The following is a 14681-nucleotide window of genomic DNA, read 5'->3' as shown; positions in this document are numbered from 1 at the left end:
TGCATTTATCAGGTTCAGTAAGTTTTCAGCCATACTTTCATTAAATACATTTTTGACCTTTTTCTCTTCCTTCTCCTGGGATCCTTACAATGTGAGTGTTAGTGTGCTTCATGTTCTCTCAGAGGTCCCTTAAACTCTTCTCATTTTTTAAAATTTGATTTTCTTTTTGCTGTTTTCATTGGATGATTTCCATTATTCTATCTTCCAGATCACTTATGCATTCTTCTGTATCACCTAGTCTGCTGTTAATTCCTTCTAGTGTGTTTTTCATTTCAGTTATTGTATTCTTCAGCTCTAATTGGTTCTTTTTTTATATTTTCTAGTTCCTTGTTAAAATTCTCACTGTGTTCATCCACTTTTTCCCCTTAGTTCAGTTAGCGTTCTTATTTCTAATGCTTTGAACTCTTCATCTGGTAAATTATTTACCTCTGTTTTATTAATTGTTTTTTCAGAGTTTCTGTCTTGTTCTTTCATTTGAAACACATTCCTCTGTCTTCGCATTTTGCTTAACTTTCTCTGTCTCTATGAAATTGGGTAAAACAGTTACCTATCCCAGTCTTGAAGGGATGTCCTTGTGTGGGAGAAGTCCTATGCAGTCTGTGTGTGCCCAATGGCTTTGGTGAGAGAGCTGGATCTGAAGTCAGAACAAGTCATGTCTTCCCTGGGGTGTGCTGGCAGCTATCACCTTGGTGGGAAGTGGGGCTGGAGATGGAGAGGCTAGAGCCAGAGCCGGTTATGAGCCAGGGCTTCTGCTATGCTCAGTGGCCAACACCACCCTCTTGGGGTTGGGGTCAGGTCCCAGGGTGCCGAGGCAGAAGTCCTGAGGGTCAGGTCCAAACTGGTTCTGTTCCTTCTAAGTGGGTTCTCCCCCCTCCCAGCATTAGCACCTTTGTCCAAGAGGGGAGTAGTGTTGGAGCAAGAGAGGTTAGAATGGGCACCCAGGTTGGGCCGGGGCATGCGCTGGCTGGTCCTGGTACATCGGTCAGAGCTCCACTGTGCTCTTGATCTACCATCTCTGCGAGTGCCAGTGATGGCCACGCTCACCCTATTCAGATGAAGCGCCAGGTCCAAGCTGGCTCTGTCCCCCACAAAATTGCACACTCTCCTCGGCAATGCCAGCCTTCACCCTAGTGGAGCTGCACTGGAGCTAGAGGGGTGGAGTGGGTGCTCGGTGTGGGAAACAGGCTGGAGTCCTGGGAAGTGTCAATCTGCTTCCTCTTTCTTGTTCCTGGGAGTAAGCAAGCCTAAGTGCAGAGTCTAGGTTTCTTACAGCCTCCTGTTAGTCCCACTGGTTTTCAAGCCAGTTAAGGGAAGTTGTCTCCTTGGTGTCAGACCCCAGGGCAGGGGTGTCCAGTATGTGACTTGAACTGCTCACTCCCCAAGGAGATCTCTGAGCCTGTGTAATCATCCCCTCCTCTTCCGTGTCCCCTCCTAGGGCACAGGTCCTGACCTGATCGATTCTCTTCCCTTCCTGACTTCCACGTGGATCTTTCTTTACAGCCTTGGTTGATGTGTCTTTCTGCCAGCCTCCAGTCTATTTTCAGTGAGAACTGCTCCACATGTAGATTTTTTTTGTTTTTTCTTTTGCAGTACGCGGGCCTCTCACTGTTGTGGCCTCTCCCGTTGTGGAGCACAGGCTCCGGACACGCAGGCTCGGCGGCCATGGCTCACGGGCCCAGCCACTCCACGGCATGTGGGATCTTCCCAGACCGGGGCACGAACCCGCGTCGCCTACATCGGTAGGTGGACTCTCAACCACTGCGCCACCAGGGAAGCCCCTGTAGATGTATTTTTGATGTGTTCATGGCGGGAGTTGAGCTTGGTCTCCTCCTACTCCACCATCTTGATCTCCTCCCTCCTAAATCCTTAATTTCTTATATTCCCAGGAATAAAGCTGAACTTTGAGCCATAGTCAAAGATTTTCCCAAAGTAACCAATGATCCTTACAGATTTGAGGAGGAATTTAATATAGTCATTCAAACTCATCAACCTGGTTTCTCTGACATATCAGCTAGTGGTGATATTCAGTTCAGTGAATATGCTTGGTGATGAAGGCCAGGCCCAGCACTGAATGAAAACTGTTAATTGGGGCTTTTCTGGTGGCGCAGTGGTTAAGAACCGCCTGCCAATGCAGGGGACACGGGTTCGATCCCTGGTCCAGGAAGATCCTGCATGTGGTGGAGCAATTTAAGTCTGTGTGCCACGACTACTGAGCCTGCGCTCTAGAGCCCACTAGCCACAACTACTGAAGCCTGCACGCCTAGAGCCCATGCTCCACTGCAATGAGAAGACCACGCACTGCACTGAAGAGTAGCCCCTGCTCGCTGCAACTAGAGAAACCCCACGTGCAGCAACAAAGACCCAATGCAGCCAAAAATAGATAAATAAATAAATTTATTAAAAAAGAAAACTGTTAATTGGGAAAATCCTGAAAGGTGTCTAGACTCACAACTGGAAGCCATCCTGCTATTTCACTATAGAAATACCTTGAGGACATTGCAGGTTCAGCTTCAGACCACTGCCATACGGCAAATATTGCAATAAAGTGAGTCACATAAATTATTTGGTTTCCCAGTGGATATAAAAGTTATGCTTATGCTAGACTGTAATCTATTAAGTGTGCAATAGCATTATATCTATAAAAACTACATACCTTAATTTAAAAATACTTTATCGCCAAAAAATGCTAACCACCATCTGAGCCTTCAGTGAGTCATAAGCCTTTTTGCTGGTGGAGGATCTTGCTTCGGTGTTGGTGGCTGCTGACTGGCCAGGGTGGTGGTGCTGAAGGCTGGGGCAGCTGGGGCAATTTCTTAAAATAAGACCACAGTGGGGCTTCCCTGGTGGCGCAGTGGTTGAGAGTCCGCCTGCCGATGCAGGGGACGTGGGTTCGTGCCCCGGTCTGGGAAGATCCCACATGCCGCGGAGTGGCTGGGCCCGTGAGCCATGGCCGCTGAGCCTGCGCGTCCGGAGCCTGTGTTCCGCAAGGGGAGAGGCCACAACAGTGAGAGGCCCGCGTACCGCAAAAAAAAAAAAAAGAAAAAAGAAAAATAAGACCACAGTGAAGTTGGCCGCATCGATTGACTCTTCCTTTCATGAACAATTTCTCTGTAGTGTGCAATGCTCTCTGATAGCACTTTACCCACAGTAGAACTTCTTTCAAAATTGGAGTCAGTTTTCTCAAACCCTGTTACTGCTTTATCAGCTAAGTTTAAGTAATATTCTGAATCTTATATTGTCATTTCAACAATCTTCACAGTATCTTCACCAGGAGTAGATTCCTTTTCAAGAAACCACCTTCTTTGCTCATCCATAAGAAGCAACTTCACATCTGCTAAAGTTTTATCATGAGATGGCAGCAATTCAGTCACATTTTCAGGTTCCACCTCTAATTCTAGCTCTCTTGCTATTTCCACCACACCTGCAGTTATTTCCTCCACTGAAGTCTTGAGCCCCTCGAAGTCATCCATGAGGGCTGGAGTCAACTTCTTTCAAACTCCTGCTAATGCTGGTATTTTGACCTCTTCTCATGAATCACAGATATTTTCAGTGGCATCCAGAATGGTGAATTCTTTCCAGAGGCTTTCAATTCACTTTGCCCAGATCTAATAAAGGAATCACTATCTATGCCAGCTATAGCCTTATAAAATGTATTTATTAAAGAATAAGACTTGAAAGTCAAAATGACTCCTTGATCCATGGGCTGCAGAATGGATGTTGTGTTAGCAGGCATGAAAACAACATTAATCTCACTGTACATCTCCATCAGAGCTCTTGGGTGACCAGGTGCGTTGTCAATAAGTAGTAATATTTTGAAAAGAATCTTTTTTTGTTTTTTTTTTCTGAGCAGTATGTCTCAACAGTGGGCTTAAAATATTCAGTAAATTATGCTGTAAAGTGATGTGCTGTCATCCAGGCTTTGTTATTCCATTTATAGAGCACAGACAAAGTAGATTGAACATAATGCTTAAGGGCCCTAGGATTTTTAGAATGGTGAATGAGAATTGGCTTCAAATTAAAATCACTGGCTGCATTAGCCCCTAACAAGAGAGTCAGCTGTTCTTAAAGCTTTGAAGCCAGGTATTGACTTCTCTCTAGCTATAAAAGTCCTAGATGACATCTTCTTCCAATATAAGGCTGTTTTGCCTACATTGAAAATCTGCTGTTTAGTGTAGCTGCCTTCATTACCTCAGCTAGATCTTCTGGATAACTTGCTGCAGCTTCTACGTCAGCACTTGCTACTTCACCTTGCACTCTGATGTTACAGAGACAGCTTCTTTCCTTAAACCTCATGAACCAACCTCTGCTAATTTCAAACTTTTCTTCTGCAGCTTCCTTACCTCTCTCAGCCTTCATAGAATTGAAGAGTTAAAGCCTTGCTCTGGATTAGGCTTTGTCTTAAGGGAATGTTGTGGCTGGTTTGATCTTCTATCCAGACCATGAAAACTTTCTCCATGTTTGCAATGAGGCTGTTTCACTTTCTTATCATTCGTGTGTTCACTGGAGTAGCACATTTATAATAATTTCCTTCAAGAACTTTTTCTTTGCATTCACAACTCTTTGGTGCAAGAGGCCTAGCTTTCAGACTGTCCTGGCTTTCAATATACCTTCCTAACTAAGCCTAGTCATTTTAAGCTTTTGACTTAAAGTGAGAGATTTGCAACTTCCTTTCATTTGACCACTCAAGAGGCCACTGTAGGCATTAACTGGCCTAATTTCAATATTGTTGTGTCTCTGCGAATAGGGAGGCCACAGGAGAGGGAGACAGGGAATGGCTGGTTGGTAGAGCAGTCAGAACGTGCACAACATTTATTGATTAAGTTCACTATCTTATATTGGTTCACCTATCTTATATAGGTTTGTGGCACACCAAAACAATTACCATAGTACCATCAAAGATCACTCATCACGGATCACCAGAACAAATATAATAATAATGAAAATGTTTGACATATTGCAAGAATTACCAAAATGTGACACAAAGACAAGGAAAGGAGCGAATACTGTTGGAAAAATGGCGCTGATAGGCTTGCTCTACACTGAGATGCCACGAACCTTCAATTTGTAAAAAACACAATATCTGTGAAGCACAAGAAAGCAAAGTGCAATAAAACGAGGTATATGATCAGGCTCAGGCAATCGCTAGGTGACTTTGTCAGGCGATTCCTAAGACTTTTCCAAAGCCTGTTGATTGCAACAAAATTCAGGCTTGCACACAAAAATCTGACGAACCTGTTCATAACTATTATAATTGACTTCAGATTATTGATTCCACCTGAGTAGCTTTTAACTCTGAGTAGCTAAACAGGAAACTTTCCCTTCTAGCAAAAAAGGACCAGGATGGAATGGTAAACTGTGTCCACTCCAGGTTAGTTAACTTGGCACACCAGCTCTCTCGCACTCTAGATGAGCCACCTAAAAGGAGGACCACCAAAATTCTTATTCTTCATCGTCAACAATTGAAGGCCCCTAAGCAAAACCTAAACTCTTTAGTTTCTGCTATTATTGCAAACATACAGGACACTGGAAAAGAGATTGCTACAGATTTAAGTGCTTCAGGCACCTTCAGCCCTCCAACGTCCTCCCAGTTCTCAGACAGGGCTCACAGAAAATACAGGAGCTCTGCCCTATCCTCCCTCTTAATCAGCTTGGAGAAACATTTCTCCAGGTTGGGAATGAATCTCTCCCAGTCCTGTCACGGAGCCACACTCCCAATGCTCAACCCCCCTACTCAAGCAGCCCCTGCCCCAGAGTACTAAAACACTTCAAATAGTGGGGATCTCTAATGAACCTCAAGAGGTTCCTGTCTCTGAACCTATTGCCTTTTGCTTAGGCCCTTTGAGAAATACACACCCTTTTCTCCTTTGTTCCTCCACTCCCATTTATTAGGCCAAGATTTCTTAGAGAAGTATCATGTTGGAATTTCTCCCCCAAAGGGGAAATAATTCTAGAACTTGACAGTAGTCATCAAAGCAGCCAACCAGATGAGTCAAATGACCCTTTGACATTTTTTATTTGTTCCACCTCTGACAGTAGTAGAGATGATTCTGGAAACACTGATGATTTGTCCCTATTGAATCAGCTACCAGCTTCCTTAAGGGCAAAACCTCCAACCAATACTGGCAAAAATTCACAGTGTACCTCCCACCAAGGTTCAAATAGATTCCCAAAAATCTCTTCTCAGAATTCATCAATATTGTATAAGTGAAGAAGCCCTTCAAGGCATAAGTCAATAATAGAAGACTGCAAGGCTCAAGGCTTCATTATTTCTTGTACTAGCCCCTGTAACTCTCCCATTTGCTGGTGAGAAAACCTAAGGGTCAAGGGTAGAGGTTTGTCTTGGACCTCGAGCAATAGAAAGCATAGCTATCCCTCAACACCCTATTGTTCCTAAACCTCAAATGTTACTAATATTCATTCCCACTGAAGCAAATTCTTGACTGTAAATGATTTATGCAGTACATCAATTAGTATTCCAGTTGACGAAGCTAGCCAATACCTTTTTGCATTCACTTGGGAAGAAAAACAATTCCCCTGGACAGCAATGCTTCAGGGTTTTTCTAGGAGTCCTTTTTTCTCACAAATCCTGAAGGCTGATCTGGATGATATAAATTTCCCTAGGGATCTACTTTGTTGCAACACGTGGATGATTTGTTTTTTTTCTCTCCTTCTCAAGCTTCCTCATATGAAGACAGTGTCTACTTGCTAAAGCTTTTAATCTTGAAGGGATATAAGATTGCCAAAGAAAAGTTGCAGTTTGTCCAAACCTTGTTTCAATATTTAAGGCATTTTATATCAGAACAAGAGCTATACCTAGTTCCAGATAGACTTCATGGTGTCCCAAGTTTCCCCAAACCCCAAACTAAGCACTGACTGCTCGGTTTTCTTGGGCTACTTTGTTATTGTGAAAATTGGATTCCAAATTCCTCTCTTAAGGCCAAACCTCTGTATGTTTTACTAAACAATAACAACCCTGACCTAATATTATGGGAAGAACCAGTTACATAGCTTTTAAGGCCTTAAAGAAGAGTTTGATGAACCCACCTGCCCTTGGGCATCCCAAATGGAAATCAGATTTCCTTTTCCCTTTTGGTATATGAAAAGGAAGAGGCTATCCCTGGGGTATTTACCCCAAAACACAGGGACCGCCATTGGCCCATAGGGCATTGTAGCCAGCAACTGGAGCCTGTGCCACTGGGATACCACCTTTGCCTTAGAGCCATTACAGCCACTGCCCTTTTGGTTAAGGGCTACTGAGAAAATCATTGTGGGATTTTCTTTAACCATTTTTGTACCTCATGAAGTAGAAGCCCTCCTGAATTCTCATCATACTCAACATTTCTAAGTCAGCCACCTCACTTCCTATGAAGTCCTTTTGTTAACTGGTCCTCACATAACTCTTTAAAAAAAAATTATTTATTTATGGCTGTGTTGGGTCTTCGTTGCTGCATGCGGACTTTCTCTAGTTGCAGCGAGCAGGGGCTACGCTTCGTTGTTGTGCACGGGCTTCTCATTGTGGTGGCTTCTCTTGTTGTGGAGCACGGGCTCTAGGCGTACGGGCTTCAGTAGTTGTGGCACGTGGGCTCAGTAGTTGTGGCTTGTGGGCTCTAGAGCACAGGCTCTGTAGTTGTGGCGCATGGGCTTAGCTGCTCCGCGGCATGTGGGATCTTCCCGGACCAGGGCTCAAACCCGTGTCCCCTGCATTGGCAGGCGGATTCTTAGCCACTGCGCCACCAGGGAAGCCACCATGTAACTCTTTTACGTTGTAATAACCTTAACCTGGCTACCCTTCTCCTCTCCCTCTGTGATGAAGTCCCTCACCACTGCTTAATGCTGATGGGTCACCTCCTGACTCCTCCTGATGATTTTCAGGAAATTCTTTTGGGTAATGTTGACTTCTCATGGTTCATTGATAGTTCTTATTCAGAAGATGACAATGACAAATATTGTGCTGGGTATGCTATTGCAACTCCTTTTGATGTTGTTACCTATGGCTACTTCAGCCCTGTGGTTCATATGGTTACTCAAAAGTGAGCTCCATAGGCTACAATCTTACACGAGCTCGTAATTTAGCCAAGGACAAAACTGTCAATATTCATACTGATAGTAGATATGCTTTTGGAATAGCTTGTGATTTTGGAATGTTGTGGGGAGAGCATGGCTTCTTTACTTCCAGTGGAAATAAAATTTAAAATGATCCCTATGTTCAGGAATTATTGGATGCAATGTTTTAGCTATTGATAAGATTCTGAGGCATTCTAAACTTGACTCTTTGGAAGCTGAGGGAAATCACCTTGCTGACATTTCTGCAAGGAAGGCTGACCTTAAAGGAACTGAAAGCAGTCAAACCTCTGTCATGGTCCAAAGGGATATTTCCCCAAATGATAACATAGCGAAACTGGCTAGAGAAGCCCAACAATTGGCCTCAGAAAAAAGAAAAGCAAGATTGAAAATTCAACAGTTGTTGGTTTGATAAAAAGAGAAAGCTCTGATTTGGACCAAATAACAACCCAGTCCTACTAGAGATCTAAAATTCCCACTAATCACCATTGTACATGCATTAAACCATCGGTCTACTGGCAAAAAGATAGCACCCATGAATCAATATCAGTGAGGAAACATTAACAAGGCCACAAAAAGCGCCTACCTCACTATTCCACTTATCTGAAATACAACTCAGGGAAGCCTGTTTGTACTGCCCCTGGGCATTTTAAACTTCCTAATGGACCATTTGAGGTCTGGTAAATGGATTTCATACAACTTCCTCCATCTCATGGAGATAAATATCTTTCAGTCATGGTCTGTATGTTTCACACTGGACCAAAGCCTTCCTTTGCAGACAGGCTACTGCCTCTTCTGTGGCTACAGTCCTTTTGGAGAAGATTCTCCCTACCTGAGGAACTCCTCTCGAACTTCACAGCGATTGAGGAGTTCATTTTGCTCGTCAGGTACTTTGACAAGTCTGCACTGTGTGGCTGGTTTTACTTCACTGTGCTTATCACCCTCAATGCTCTGGTTTAGTCAAGTGCACTAACGGCATGATTAAGACTCAACGGCAACATTTGTAGAAACCCTCTAAATACCTTGTCCAAAAGTTTGCCATTGATCCTTCTAAATCTTAGCTCCACTCCTTTTGGAACTCACAAACACTCGCCCTTTGAGACAGTCACAGGACACCCAAAGCTCCTGGCTTCTGCTTTTTCTGATCCACAGCCAATAAAAGGAGAGATACTCTCATACTGCTTTTGTTAAAAATAATCGTGTTTTTTGTAGAGCAACCTTTTCACAGCGTGCTCTCTGGGGACAAAGACCTTAAGCATCACACCTTACAGCCTGGGTAGTTTGTCTGTTGGAAAAGATATCTCCAGAAAGACTATCTTCACTCTTTCTGGAGAGGCCCCTATCAAGTACTGCTAACCAACACTTGTGCTGCCAAACTCCAGGGAACAGACTCTTGGATTCATGTGACAAAGAAGGCTTCCAAATCCTGATTGGACTTGCACATCATCTAGTGACATGAAAGTAAATATCTCCTGGAATTGAAGCATACGATATTTGATGAGACAACTTCCCCAAGATATCCAGATCAGGTCTGTCAGAAGTTTCTTTCCAAACCTTTGATGATGACGTAACACTTCAGATAATCTCCAGTCTATTATCTTTGTAACATAGACTTTGGATTAAAAAAATGCTCGAGAGGTCTCTCTCCTACCCCTCCTTGTTACTCAAATGTGATCTCATTAGGATTCCAGTCTGTGCACTTTCTCTCCAACATGGGACACTATACCCAGGAAAGGCCCTTCCTGACATTAAGGGACAAAAAACTGCTGAAACCAGAAGACCCGACTCTTGATCAGCGATACTTTCATAGAAAGGTCTTGATCAAGAGGAGAAAATATAAAAAATTAATAAATAGAAACCTCAATACATAGAGTCAGGAGACCAGAAGGGGGAGCGCTCATGCCTTGTGACAACAGGCAGAGCCCAACAGGAAGAAGAAAGACTCCTCTCCTGGCAACAACTCAGCCAGTGAACGGCCACGGACTCTTCATTTACTACAGCCTTCCCAACTTCATTTTCTCCTCTATAACAGAGTTCTCCTCCCGTTGCTCCATGGGGAATTGCGTGTAGCTTGCCCTGGTTGCAGACTCCAAGCTGCAATTCTCTGCTGATCCTGAATAAACCCATTTTCACTGGAGAAATGACTGGCAATCTATTTGTTTTAGGTCAACATCTCGCAGTTCACAGGGCTATCATGGGGATGGAAATAGACAACATGTGAGGAAACTGTGTGTAAATTACAAAGTGTTAAATGTAGGTCAAATGATGGTGGGGTCAACACATGGCCTGTCCAAGAACAGTTGAAACACATCCATGTGCCTGCTCCTCCTCTGATGAGTTCTCTGCTTGACTTACCTGGGCCTTCCTGAACGTAGTCAGCCATGGCCCCTGTCACTGTGGCGATGTCGACATCGGCCATCTTGGAGCTCAGGGCGATCTCCCAGAAGTCAGCGGGGCTGCTGCAGTTGCTGCTCCGGTCCCCAGTGTACTCCTGTCCGGAGGAGCACAACCCAGGCCCGTTACACCTCTGGCACCCTGTGCTCCACTGAGCCACCCCAGGTATGAGGATAACAGGCCATGGCTGAACCAACCCCCCCGGCTGCCTTTCACGCACCTTCTCATAAAAGAGTCTCTCGAGCCGCCCATCCTCCTTTTTCAGGGACAGCCAGCGCCCGCACAGGAACAGGAACTCGTCCTCGTTGGTGTCGTTCCAGATCTCCACCTTCTCCACGTACCAGTCTGCACACAATTTGGTGTTGTCGTGGCGGAGCTTGATCTTGTAGATGACACCCAGGTCAGCAGCCTCGATGATGAAGGTGTCGGCCTGGGGAGTCCAGATGTGTGGACGTGGGTGGCGGGGCGCTCCCCACCTCCACCCACTCCAACCCCATCCATCCAGTACCTTCCATCCCCCTCAACTGTTGGGCTGAACAGACCCTTTCTAGACAGGAGCCTTCCAGGCCCAAATCCCTAATGCAGAGAGTTTGGTATTCCAAGGCCTCGCTTCCAATGGCCCCGTTTTGCAGTCCGGCTCCTCTTGGGATAAGCTCTGTGGGTGTTTGGAATATGGACCCTGACGAGCTGTGTGAGTGGGGTGCTCAGCCTGGTACCTGGACATCCTTAGTTATGCTGAGTATTGGCTTGAGGTCAGGTGGGAGGCTGGGCGGTAAGAGCTATGGAAGAGGTGAAATCTTTCTGAATAATGAGAGGGGGCTTGAAATTCCCAGGGGAAGCTGGCAGCTGGAGGAGCCAGGTCAGGCTGCAGGAGTGCAGGCAGAGAGGGGAGAGGCTGTGGTGGAGGCCAGACTGGGGAGAGCACAGGGCATATCACCTGGACTGTGGGTTCATGAGGGATTTTGTCAGGGGTGTGACATTGGCCCTTCTCTGTGTCCCTGATTATATCTTCAGTGATGTGACATTGCACTCTTGGGTGCTTGCATTCTTTTAGGATTGCTCAGTGACATGTGGAGTTCTAGAAGTGGGGTCAAAACAAAGCTGGCAGGAGCCTGGGGAGGGGGAAGAGGGAGAGGTGACCCTGAATGACACCCACTTCCCTTCTGAAAGATATGCTAAGTCACTGTGCTGAGTGCTGGGAACCCAGGGATGATAGGACACCCTGGGCTCCTCCTCAGGACAGCCCAGGTGGTGGGAACAGCCACCTGCACGAGGACTAGGGGCAGGGCTGGCAAGACTTGCCAGGTGGAGGCATTAAGCTGAAGTTGGGGTCTGGGCCTTCTAGGCAGCCAGGGCGGGTCAGGCTGCGGGCTGAGGAAAGTGCAGGTGGATGGTGTGATGCTGATGGCGGGTGTGGGCCTGTGCAGGCCTTGGGGCACTGGCAAGTGGCTGAGTCCATTAGAGCAAAAATGGGTACACCTTACGACACAGCAATTCCACTTTGCATCTGTCCTGGGGGGACACCTTCATACGTGCACAAGGATGCTTATTGCAGGATATCTTTTTACAGTGGAAAATTGGGACCCACCTTGGTGTCCACAGTGCTTAGGGAATGGTAAATAACCATGGCAATGTCGTGTGTGGAATGTTATGTGTGCAGTGGTTACAAAGAACAAGACGACAACATCTGTGTTTGACTCTCCTGACACATAGATTTCGAAGATACTCCATTGCATGCAAAAAGCACGCATATAGGATGATGGCTTTTATGTAAAAAGTTAAAACCACAGAGCAGCACTCTGTATTTCCTATGTGCGTATGTGCACAGATGCAGAGAAAAGGCTTGGAAAAAAGCGGAGACAGGAGAAAGTGTGGAGCGTTCTGGAAACTGGGGCCCAGGGGGACATTCTATGCAGGCTGGCTGGGCAGGCAGTGAAGGTTTGTGAATCCCATGAAAGGCTCAGACCAGATCTGGAATCGGTGGGGAGCTTGACAGGTTGAAGTGAGGGAGTGACTCGGCCACCTTTGGAAGGGTTAATTGGGGACAGCTGGAGGATGGATGGGATTTCAGGGGCCTGGAGCAGGGAGACGATACTGGCTCACTAAGCAAGGTGCAATAAGGAAGGGCTGAGTGGTGACAAAGTTGACCGGGCTGATCTGAGAGTTATTTAGAAGAGATCCTCTCCACGACTCTCCAAGATTGATTGGATATGGGTGGGAAGGGAGTGCTGATAGGGAGAGGGGTGTCCAGGTGACTCCTAGATTCTGGAGCAAATAAGTAGAGAAGTGGAAGCTTTTAGATGATCAGCAGTGAACTTAAAGTCCTAACTCATCAGTGACTGAGCCAGAAGTAGCTGCAGCTCCCCCAGTGGGACATCAACACAGGAGGGAAGGAAGAGAAAGGGATGAGGCAGAGACTTTTCTTGTGATGTCATAATTGCTAAGAGAGAAAAAAATCTGAATCTAAATACAGAGGAGAATGGATTGCATCACCTTCATTTATACCTTCATTCATTTATTCACTCAAAAAATATTTATGCGCTTACTCTGCTAGGCCCTGTGGATTTAGCCACAAACGAGCGACCTACCATCCACGTGGCGCACACTGCTGTCTGATGGTGCATTTTCCAGGCACTGTGATGAGCTACAGGAAAGGTGGGCTCTCCCAAGCCTCAACAACAGCCAGCACTAACAAGGAGCTAACTTCATGCCAGGCATGGTTCTAGGCACGTCACATGTTTTAATTCAGTGAACTTATTTTATGGTGGAGGAAACTGAGGCACAGAGATGCTAGGGAACTTGCCCAGGATCACACAGCTAGTCAGTGTCAGAGACAGGAGCTGAACGCATGTGATCTGGCCCCAGCCGCAGGTCTGGGCACGCCTGCGCCGCATGGCATGGCCACGTGCCAGAGCAGCATATGTGAGTCAGCCTGATCATAACGTCCCTACTTCAGTCAGGCACACCACATGAGTCACTTGACCTCTCTGTTATTCTATTTTTCCAAAATGAATAGACCTCCTATTAGCTGCCTTGTAAGTGTGGCAAACAACTATATTGTGTGTGTGTGTGTGTTATAAATTTTTTCTCCCTGATACAAAGCGCTCTTCTATCTCTTGTTCAGTTTTTCAGTTCAGGGGTCTAAGTAGCTATTCCCATTCCAGAAGCAGTAAACCAAAGCTAAAGGTAATGGGTTCATATTTGGATGATAGAGCAAAGGCAGCCCTGGGGCCTGACTCCTCCCAGACCTCGAGGTCAGGCTGGGGCTCCTTCCAGGGGGTCTAGCTCCTGGGGTTACCCGCCAGCTGCAGACCTGCTTAGTGACACCTGCTTTTCTTGGCCCAGAGCTACTTTCCTCCTCACCAAGTTGCGAATGTCTCAGCACTAAAGGTCATGCCTGGCTGGGGGTCGGGCTTAAGGAGGCCCCTGATAAACACCCGCTGGTTGATGCGGGAATCTCCCCAGGCACTCGGCCACAGGGAGGGCCGCAGACTCAGTTAGAGCCAATCACCTTGCTCTCATCCCCACAGCTGTAGCCTGGCCTGGGGAGGTTCAGTGAATGGAGGGGGAAGAGAGGCCGAGGGACAGTGAAGGGGGAAGGCGGCAGGGGCACCTTCCAGAGAGGGGAGCTCTGGCGGGGAGAGGGAGGCCAAGCTGGTGGGAAGGCAAGTTTGGTCGGATATCTTCTTTTTTGTAAAACCACTGTTAGGTCAGAGCTGGCAGGGCCTTGGACACCATCCAGTGGGGTGGTTTTCAAGACTTTTCCATAGCCACAGAGACCCTTGCTTAATAGAGGGCTTTCTTGGCCCTCCAATAGATAGGCCAGGTCAGAGTGGACCCGTGCGGGAGGAGTGGCTGCCCGTCTGCTGCCCCTACCCTTCTGTGGCTCCCGTGCTGCCCAGCCTTGGTGCTGCCCAGGACTCTGCACAACAGTTTAGCTGATTCACATCAGCCTCCTTATTTCACAGATGAGGAAACTGAGGCCAGAGATGCTCAGCCATGTAAGGAGTAGATGGCAGAACGAGGCCTCCAGACCCCTAGTTCAAGCTGCTGTCCGGGCAACACCGCCACTCTGCAGGCGCTCACCACTCCATGCTCGTGACCCACTGCAGTGAGCTGGATTCTTTGAAGACAACCCAGTCCTCAAAGCCCCACCCCTACTCCACTTGCTCAAGCCCCACCCCTACTCCACATGCAGGACCCTGCGTAGGCTGAGAGAAGGGGAG

General features: G+C 46.6%; 1 protein-coding gene across 4 annotated transcripts in view; it reads right to left on the bottom strand.

The window, feature by feature from the left end:
- LOXHD1 (lipoxygenase homology PLAT domains 1) overlaps positions 1-14681 on the bottom strand; it is a gene marked incomplete at both ends in the record, with an annotated part of 200986 nt that overhangs the window by 55283 nt on the left and 131022 nt on the right. For all 4 annotated transcript variants that reach the window (XM_082852690.1, XM_082852691.1, XM_082852692.1 and 1 more), the window contains 2 exons: positions 10417-10552; positions 10676-10885. In XM_082852690.1, the coding sequence (XP_082708816.1) occupies positions 10417-10552; positions 10676-10885 (346 nt within the window). The remainder of the gene's footprint in view (positions 1-10416; positions 10553-10675; positions 10886-14681) is intronic.

This window comes from Leucopleurus acutus, assembly GCF_964270905.1.
Source record: "Leucopleurus acutus genome assembly, chromosome: 13".
Lineage (NCBI taxonomy): Eukaryota > Metazoa > Chordata > Mammalia > Artiodactyla > Delphinidae > Leucopleurus > Leucopleurus acutus.
Note: the sequence above shows the minus strand (reverse complement) of the source record. Positions and strands in the feature narration are given on the sequence as shown.